At 45.6% G+C, this 9535-nt stretch overlaps 3 protein-coding genes across 3 annotated transcripts in view; 2 read left to right on the forward strand and 1 right to left on the reverse strand.

The window, feature by feature from the left end:
• Positions 1-1565, reverse strand: part of LACBIDRAFT_331423 (uncharacterized protein) — a gene marked incomplete at both ends in the record, with an annotated part of 2251 nt that extends 686 nt beyond the window's left edge. Inside the window, 6 exons of the mRNA XM_001885788.1 lie at positions 433-725; positions 778-831; positions 960-1065; positions 1111-1173; positions 1230-1302; positions 1548-1565. Coding sequence (XP_001885823.1) covers positions 433-725; positions 778-831; positions 960-1065; positions 1111-1173; positions 1230-1302; positions 1548-1565 — 607 coding nt within the window. The remainder of the gene's footprint in view (positions 1-432; positions 726-777; positions 832-959; positions 1066-1110; positions 1174-1229; positions 1303-1547) is intronic.
• A 279-nt stretch (positions 1566-1844) lies between these two features.
• Positions 1845-6018, forward strand: LACBIDRAFT_331424 (uncharacterized protein; the record flags this gene model as incomplete). Its single annotated transcript, XM_001885717.1, has 14 exons — positions 1845-1850; positions 1912-1953; positions 2122-2130; positions 2289-2459; positions 2553-2634; positions 2852-2866; positions 2926-2994; positions 3327-3377; positions 3407-3449; positions 4040-4116; positions 4167-4562; positions 4870-4914; positions 5049-5216; positions 5522-6018. 14 exons carry the CDS (start codon positions 1845-1847, stop codon positions 6016-6018), a joined length of 1671 nt encoding a protein of 556 aa, XP_001885752.1.
• A 658-nt stretch (positions 6019-6676) lies between these two features.
• LACBIDRAFT_331425 (uncharacterized protein) lies at positions 6677-9282 on the forward strand (the record flags this gene model as incomplete). Its single annotated transcript, XM_001885718.1, has 11 exons — positions 6677-7040; positions 7394-7885; positions 7938-7997; positions 8037-8158; positions 8212-8249; positions 8310-8332; positions 8399-8404; positions 8460-8543; positions 8680-8736; positions 9037-9107; positions 9208-9282. 11 exons carry the CDS (start codon positions 6677-6679, stop codon positions 9280-9282), a joined length of 1392 nt encoding a protein of 463 aa, XP_001885753.1.
• Between the last annotated feature and the right edge of the window lie 253 nt (positions 9283-9535).

Below are 9535 nucleotides of genomic sequence, written 5' to 3' on the forward strand. Positions count from 1 at the left end.
TCGCTGCGTTGTTGTTGAAGGCTGTCGTGGTCGATGTTGGTGGTCGTGGTGGCCATGGGTGATCGAGGAGCGACGTTGGCGGTGGTGGCTATGGGTGACGGTGATGGCGTGGCGTTGGCGGCGGTGACAAGCATGGTGGTGGTGGTGGAAGAAGAGGGTGGCCATGTTTGGTGAGCATGTTCACCAAACAAACATTGTTTGTGATCCATTGAAAATAAATAAACTATAACACAGTAACAAATAAATAAAATAAACAGATTGGACTGGAATCCCATTCCTGCCCACTCCGGGGAACACCATTCCTGCCCATTCCGGGGAAGACCATTCCGGGGAACATTCCGGTGTACATTCTGGAATCCACCGGAATTCCACCGGAATGGAAAACACCGGAATAAACAATTTAGCAGGGCCTTCTGCTAAATTCCATTCCACCGGAATCCACCGGAATTCCACCGGAATGACCGGATTCCTGCAGGAATAGGGGGGGCACTGCTAAGACCTCCCCTTCTGTAAAGGCAAATCGATAACGAGTATTGCCTTTGAGTGCGCCATTCAAGGCAGTGATCTTGATGTCATCAAAGTGGCTGAGGGATATCAATTCAATGCATGGTGGCAGATGTGGGCGACCAGGGTCATCTTCGTCTTCGTCATTCATGCCTTCCACAGTGGCTGAGGAGAGGGAGTTGGATGGTGGAACTGGAGCATCAGGCTCTGTGGCACATATCCTAAAATTATTATGAGATTGTTCTAATGTAATCTACAGCAGAAACAACTCACGTAGTGACAACGTCGTCCATGTTGTCAGGCAAAGCAGGGACAGAATCCTGGACACTGTTTAAATGAAGTTAGTTTATGTTTCCGAGGCCGCCGCTGCCCAACCAACTAAAGTCTGGTTGAGCAGGGTTGTCGACATAAAGTCTGATTCCATGATGGATAAAACAATAAGGTGAGCAACTAACCTTCTTTTGCCAGCTGCTGCCCTCAGCCGCGCTTCTGCCTGTGCGAGGTTCATCGCTTGCACATCATCGCGGGATTTGTTGGTCGATATCAAGATGCATTTGAGGACTTGACGCGTGGAGATAGTGACTATATAGATGCTGCACGACATACCTTTTTGGAGAGATTTGGCTCTGGCTTTTTGTTTTTCTTTGAGCTTTCGTTGGCCTTTGAAGCCTAAGTGACATGTGCCACGTCAGTACACAGTCGGGGAGGGAGGGTGATTGACTTACAGGGGGTTTCGTGGAATGAGATCTGCCACCTGCCAAACCTTGGTCTTTTTGTTTGGGAGCGCAGGGAGGCATACTGTAGAGTGAATTAGGAAGCCCTTGGTGGCTTGTTCAAATAAGTCGCGGTGGAAGGAAGTTCCTCCCAGTGGGTGTGAGCTGGTTAAATATTTGTGTGCGTGTGATCACATGCAACGCGACAGCCCTGACGACCTTCGAAATTTGGACAGTGTGGAGGCAGGCCATGCATGCATATTAGGGTTAGTAGCCCAGACTGAATGGTGGGTTGAGCACGTAATACAGCTGGTCGACCGAAAGACTTACATTGTGAGTGCCGCACATGGGGTAAGGCGAGAGTGCAGCCTATACACATTGGAAAGCATAGATCTGAGTTCTGCATATATAATTTCAACTATTATCTTTTCTATTTTCGAGCAGGAGGTCAGGGTGATTGGTCGAGGCTAAAGGGATTTCTTCAAGTGAGCAAGTAACATGACTGAAAAAAACGAGCACATACCTCCTGAGAAAGAGGTCACTTGTGTGTTCCCTTCAATTTGGAAAGGCATTTCAGCCTCTGGTGTGTTCCCTTCTATTTTGGAAGGCATTTGGGCCTCTACATAAATGGTTGTAAGTAGCATATTCTTGTATATAATCTATTCTATATTGTATTCTATTTTCAAGCAACAAGATAAGGCCTTTTGCCACTGAGAGACTGGTGGGTGCAACTAAGGTTAGTCATTCACAATGTAGTTTCAGATAAACAACGTACATCCGGGTAGACGGTGTTTGATCTAGAATTTCCTGCTTACCAATGTCGGTAATCGATGCGATTGTAATGCGAGCATGAAGATACTGCGCTGAATTAGCGGGAGGTCCGCATGACTGGTCAACGCTAAAGGGGTTTCTTGTAAGCAAGGAATGCCACTGAAAAACTCAAGCATGTACCTCCGAACATATGCGAAACGCGTTGCCTTGGGCGAAGGTGTTTTGAGGCTGAGAGGCTGATGGGTGCAACCAAGGTCATTAAGTCATAACGCAGTTTCAGGGAAATGACGTACCTCCAAGTGGACGGTGATTGCTGTAATTGATGCGATTGTGCATAGAGGGCGGTCGACGGTTGCGATAAAAGTCTTATCGGCCAACTACAGTCTGGCTGGAAGATGTACGAAGAATCTGACTGAAAGTCAAGTCAGTCAAGCCAGCAACTCAAAGTCTGCTGGCAACCATACCTGGTGGGTGAGCAGGTGAAAGGAAATGGGACGAACCTTGATCTACCTTTTAAGGTTGATTAAACGGAGGTGCAGCACCCCGTGATGTTGGTGTTTGAAGCTCACGCCAAACAAAGTCAGGTCTTCAGCTTCTCCCTTCATCTTCTACGTCCCCCGTGCCCCCACAGCCTTGATTGGTACAGGTAAGTTGTCATTCGTTATCTCGTTCTGAACAGCCGGCAAAGCCAAGATCAGACTTTAAGTCAATCGTTCACCAGAATATAAGTCAATGGCAAGCAAGCAGACTTTCAGTTGTTCGTCTTCAGCCTCAGCGGCCATTCGTACATGTCGTTTCATAGATTCTGTGTTCCATAGTCTGTAACCGCATAACCATACTTACTTTACCTGTGTATTCCTCAGTCAATGTTTTGTTGGGTAAGTGGAACTTTACAATGGCCCAAACCCTTCGTCACCTAAATGACTGTTGCCTACAGTTCCTGTCAGCTTGACTTGTATCACAATGCCATCTTCCAGTCAATATGAGGAGCCCTTGATACACACATGTGAGCTTCTCTGTACGAAGAGTCTGATGCTGCGACTGGTGGCTACCACTTTTATCATAAAACCAAGGCACTTGCCTGTAGAGCTGTGTGTATAAGTCCACAAGTTTTATGAAAGGCCTTTCATAGGTGTGTCCTGTGTCTTTCTTTCTCATAAAGGCTATGTTCTTTTCATAAAATGTAGGCAAAGACCACAGGATCCTTTCATAACATTTCTTAGGACCTTTCATAAAAGCTTTCATAATTATTATCATGTGCTTTCTATGAATATTTCATTGAAGCTGTTCAGTTCTTTCATTGTACTTTTCATAATTAAACCTGTGTGCTTTCAATAGGTATTTCATTCACTGGGTTAGGTGTATTCATTGCCTTTTTCATAATTAATGGTGTGCACTTTCATTGAATATTTCATTAGGAATTTTCGGTGCTTTCATTGCTTTTTTCATAATCAATCCAGTGTAATTTCAATAAATATTTCATTGACTATGTCAGGTGTATTCATTGCCTCTATCATATTTAATGGTGTGCGCTTTCATTGAATATTTCATTAGGAATATTGGATGCTTTCAATAAATATTTCATTCCCTAGGTCAGGTGTATTCATTGCCTCTTTCATTAGGAATTTCAACGATTTTCATTCCCCTTTCATTAATTAATGGTGTGCGCTTTCATTGAATATTTCATTAGGAATATTGGATGCTTTCATCGTACTTTTCATAATTAATGTTGTGTGATTTCAATAAATATTTCATTCCCTAGGTCAGGTGTATTCATTGCCTCTTTCATTAGGAATTTCAACCATTTTCATTCCCCTTTCATTAATTAATGCTGTGTGCTTTCATTGAATATTTCATTATCAATTCTGGGTGCTTTCATTGTGCATTTCAATAAATATTTCATTGCCTAGGTTATATGTATCCATTGCTTCTTGTGCACTTTCATTGGGATTTTTGATTGAGTATCTCTCAATATTTCATTCCAATTTCATCTCTACCCCCAGGGCTATCATTATGATTTTTCATTATATTCCATGATAGCAATAAAATAGCTATTATGGTCCGCATTGGGAGGGGCGTCGCCACCACAACAATGGTGATACCGCCCTTGAATTCTATGAACGCGATGGTAAGCATCATTTATCTATGATGTTTCTATCTGACATTCTACTAGTGTAGGGGAATTCACAGCATTTGACGTATTAGCAATTACAGAGCTCAACGAGGCGTATAAACCTCATCAGAAAACAGGTGTTCCCCCACCTTACTTGAAGCCAGGGCAGACCATCCCCAACTGGATGATTGTCACATCTCCCAACGCGGATTGGATGCCATTTATCTCTTTGCGACCCCGAGCTGTCCGGGCACAAGAGGACGGTCGTTTTGCCTGGGCAGATTTCACTGTATGCCCACAATGGTTTATCGACACCCATTGGCATCTCCCTTTCGTCAGATCGCGTCCGCTCGAAGTCAAAATCAAGGAGCATGAACTCAGGTTCTGTTGGTGGGAGTTGCGAGATAACCACTTTGTGGAAGCGAAAGGCTCTGCTTACCGCGATCTTGGTACTCTGCGTGGTGATATCGCCGATTTTCTGCGAGAGGAGGCCAAAATGCTTCACCTTGCATGCCGAGACATTAAGCAGACGAAGGATTTTGGCCGTCTCTTTTACCTGGTGAACAAGACTGCAGACGTGGCCCTGCAACTCAAATTTTGCTCTTTCACCAAACATGACATGATCTACCGCATCTGCTCCTTCCAGCGCCTCTATCTGGAAACCCTCGCCATGTTTGACTGGCACACCAAGTGGGCTTTCCATCTCAACGACAGCACCAGCAAAATCTACGAGATTGATGAAACGATCATGGGTGCAATTATGGACAGCCCCAACTGTATCGCAATGCTCTACTGAGCTGGTGTACCTGGTTGGTATGTCCGACCGCCCTCAAGTATCCCACATGACATGACTATTCGTTGCATCATCGCACCTGGTTGGGAAAAAATGCCAACGACACACGGTCGTCAGTCAAGTGAGTGTGATCCACGTGAATTTATGGACAAAGACTACCCTGGAATGCCTTTCCCGACTGTGCTCACAGCATGCCCTCGAAGTGGAGATTACGTTATAGCCTGCCAGAACTGGCATGAGGGGCATTTTGGTCCCACTGACGCTCAAGTCGTCGCCAAGGAGGCCCCAACTGGTCCTGCCATGGTAGTGACTTTTCCATCCGGTAAGTTTTTACATGCTAAGTACTTTAAAAACACGTCAACTCATATTTTTGCATAATAGGAGGTCTTATCAGTGCCCCCCCTATTCCTGCAGGAATCCGGTCATTCCAGTGGAATGGAATTTAGCAGAAGGCCCTGCTAAATTGTTTATTCCGGTGTGTTCCATTCCGGTGGATTCCGGAATGTACACCGGAATGTTCCCCGGAATGGTCTTCCCCGGAATGGGAGGAATGGTGTTCCCCGGAGTGGGCAGGAATGGGATTCCAGTCCAATCTGTTTATTTTATTTATTTGTTACTGTATTATAGTTTATTTATTTTCAATGGATCACAAACAATGTTTGTTTGGTGAACATGCTCACCAAACATGGCCACTCTCTTCCACCACCACCACCATGCTCGTCACCGCCGCCAACGCCACGCCATCACCGTCACCCATAGCCACCACCGCCAACATCGCTCCTCGATCACCCATGGCCACCACGACCACCAACATCAACCACAACACCCTTCAACAACAACGCGGCGACGCCACATCACGAAACAACGAGCGCCGTAACCCACGAAAACCCCCAACGCCCACGAAAACAACGCCCCCAGACACAAAACGACACCCAACGGGCACAAAACGACGCCCACCGCCCATGTACACCGCCAGCGCCCACGAAAACCATACCCCGCCCACGAAAACATCCCACCACCCACCGAAAAACACGAGCGCCCACCGAAAAACACGCAGCTTCCTCTGGAATTCCACTGGAATGACTCTATTCCTGCAGGATTCCCCTGGAATTCCACTGGAATGACCCCATTCCTGCAGGATTCCTGCAGGAATAGGTGGGGCACTGTAAAGTACTGCATAATAGCCCCATCTTTGTCCCATGGAGCCACCATCCAAATGTCGAATAAACCTGCACAAGGCAAGTTCCCTTCTGGCCCATCTCGGCGGTTACTAATTGAATTGGTTCATTATAGTTGGCATAAATCTCGCCAAATTCCAGGAGCCGGATTTGGACTATGTACCAACACAATCTGCTGCCTGGAAGAAGGCGTTAGCAGCGGTGGATACTGATTCTTGCTGCATAACCTCAAACCCTGTCAGGAACAAGCTCCATGGTCATCAATTCCCAGACCCCTTTCTCTTTATCACCAGTGCAAACCATAGAAGCATGATACTGGCTTGGCTGATGATGCAAGCTCAGTGGCTTCAGTTGCTCATCAACGTCGATACCGCCCTGCATTTGCCTGCGCCACAGCATTGGCGGAATTATCTCTACAATTTCGCCAAGGAAATGTGCTTGCTCCCTCCGTTACCCTCAACGAGCAAAGTAGCCCATGGTGGGGTGCAAAAAAACAAGGGAAAAGATCGGCCTGTGACAAAGGGGACCAACCGCCGTTCTTCCAAGGCCAAGGAGGTTCAAGCTTCTATTTTCTCCTATGCAGTGTCTCTTGGCTCTCATCCCAATGTGGTTTATTGGGGGAACATGGCAGTCATGCAAGGGGAAAACGACCCCTGACATCATATCACAGGTGATTTGGAACGTGTTTGAACAGAATTTCCGCCACGAGATCCACCAGCTCAACCATCATCTCTTGCCTGCTGCCTGGGCATCAGTATCTGAAGCCGGCTTGCGCAAGAACCTCATTCGTCACATTTTCCCTGATGACAGCAACAGTGTTGTCATCTCCACAGATCCACCTTCTCACATGGGCCTAGCGGCGGATAATTGGCAGGATTGTGTGAAGTATGTGGAAGCTTTACAACGAGTGGTATTGGGTTGGCCAGGGGACACTTTGAGACAGTTGAAAGTGCAGTACATGTCTGAAAGTATGTCAGAGGCCAAGTTTAGGGAATCTGAGGAAGCGGTGGTGAGGGTGTACTGCCAGACCTTTTTCAACAACTTCGGTCGTGCACCTTGCACCCCACATCATCATCGCGATGTCCTGTCATCATCACCGTCTAGCGCCTAGCGGGCAGGGGGCCTCCCATCATATATTGTGGCATGCATCAACATCGGAGGTAGGCTCATCGCAATCTGATTGATTCATCGTGCCACAGACTAACATCGGACATAGGGTATTCACAATTTGGGCAATATCTTGTACTCTCCTCTCACGTCATGTTAATTTCGGACATATGTATAATAATAGACCTGTCTTGTGATTGATTGTGTAGGTGAGATAAGACAGTCAATGGTTGGTTTTTGCCTTTCTTCCCTCCCCATCTTTGTCCCTCGTCTAACGGCGCCATGTTCAAACGGAAAGCGGTAAAATCTCATGAAGAGCTTCTCAGAAGCTTAGTGGCAGCAGGCACATTCCAAACACGGAGAGTCTATGGCACGGGAGACATGACATCTGAACCCTGGGCCAATGTTTACACTCCCCAGGGCCATTTTGTCCAGCATATAGATTCCTCTCAAGAGGATCAAACTGATACTTTCAAGGCTTTGGCCACTGACATAATTGGTGAAGCTGAAGGGGTAAAACCAGGTAAAAAGGCATGCCAATTTCAGCGATGGGAGGGGGAAATCCTTCCTGCTCTTATGCAACCTTATATTCAACTCCTGAGGGAGACTGACTCTCTGCGAAATATGTTAGAAGTTAGACAGGTGGCTGGTTGTAGTGGTTGTCATGCCGGAAGATCTTTAAAAGTTGCATGTATATTTTTTGAAAGTATGTTAATTTTTTGTTTTGTCTTGGTTGCTCTTTTATTCTTATTGGGCAGGGATTGAGACACTCACTCTGTGTACATGCACATCTCCAGCCCTGCAACTGCTTCAGCAGGGTTTGTTTCCTTGTGCTCCACTTTTGCCCTCTCTTGCAGTTGACCTGAATATGCTTGAGTTTGTCAATGGCCTTTTTGTCAATGCTGCACCAAATACAACAGCTTGGTGTGAGACCTTGGAGTCATTTCTTGGTAATAGGAGGTACAAGCTATCTACTCGAGTAAGTTCCCAGTTTTTTTATGGATGGTTTCTGATATCTGGTGTCTTTCTTAGAATAACTTGTGCCGGCGCTTTGGGGCTGCTATGCAGTGGTATGCTACACTGATCGATAAAAAAAACCACTACTTGGCCAACTACTTGGATCAATTTAGGCTGCCAGTCACTGATTCTTCAGGTATGATGACACTTTATATATATATATATATTGGGGGGTTTGTTCATCTTATATCTATTTGTATAGATGATGGTAAGTACAAGCCAGGGATTTTCCCTATGGTTAAGCTGAGAGCCACATTTGATAGATGCAGAAATGATCAGCCCAGATAGTGAAAATGCTACTCCAGAGGCTGCATCTGTTCCTGAGACAGATAATGAAGATCAACCGAGTAACTACTTACGCTCCTGTTGCCCACTCTGTTTTGGGGGAAAGGATTGGAAGAAAAACGAGTGTGTGATCCTTCTTCTATTTCAAGAGTTGTTACTAAGGTTCCTTTTGGAGTGTCGACTTTATAGTATGTCTAGATGCATGCTTCAAGCAGAAATCAAGAAAGGCTCAAGGCAAGGAACCACCTGCTCCTCGTCAGCATCCTCATACCATTTTTGTCTCCCCAACTGATGTCAAAGCGATGGAAACCACAGTAGAGAATATTCGACCACAAGTTAAACCAAAAGGCAATGAGAAATCTAGGCAACCACCTGTGTCAGAGGCTGCAGATCACTGTGAACCTGGTATAAAAGTACCTAACTCTGTGTTAAACTTGTGTGAAGACTCTTTTACTGCTGCAGATGAAAAGAGAGTTCAGTTCTTCTCAGACACAGGTCTAATGGCAATGCTCTGTTGACATGATCGGGTTCTGTGGCTTGCCAATATGACTTCAGCTGGTGAAAAGCAACATTATGCTCTTGTTCTTTTGGAGCGTCTCTTTGATCACTTACCCTCTACTGCATGTGTGGGTGTACTCTATGATATTGGCTGTCAACTTCATCAAAGTTGTGTTAAATGGGGTTTTCTAAAAGACTTTCATGATTGTTTGATATGGGCTATCTCAGTGTTTCATGCTTATGGTCATCAGTGGGCTTGCCAGCTTATTTACAATCCAAGAAAGTGTACTGGTTTTGGATTAACTGATGGTGAAGGCTGTGAAAGATTCTGGAGCTCAATTAAGCTTTTGATTCTGTCACTGCGTGTTAGTGGCTACTACACACATATCTATACAATTGATACCCAAGTGAAACATCTGGACCACAAATCTCTCATGGGTCTGGGAGACTGGCTAAGGAGAAAATGGAATGCTGCTATTCTGCGAAGAAATGAGGCTACAGCTGTTTTGGCTGAACTTCAGAAGAAAAATATCACTGAAGATCTCTGAGAACAATG

This window comes from Laccaria bicolor, genomic scaffold (genome assembly GCF_000143565.1).
Source record: "Laccaria bicolor S238N-H82 LACBIscaffold_33 genomic scaffold, whole genome shotgun sequence".
NCBI lineage: Eukaryota > Fungi > Basidiomycota > Agaricomycetes > Agaricales > Hydnangiaceae > Laccaria > Laccaria bicolor.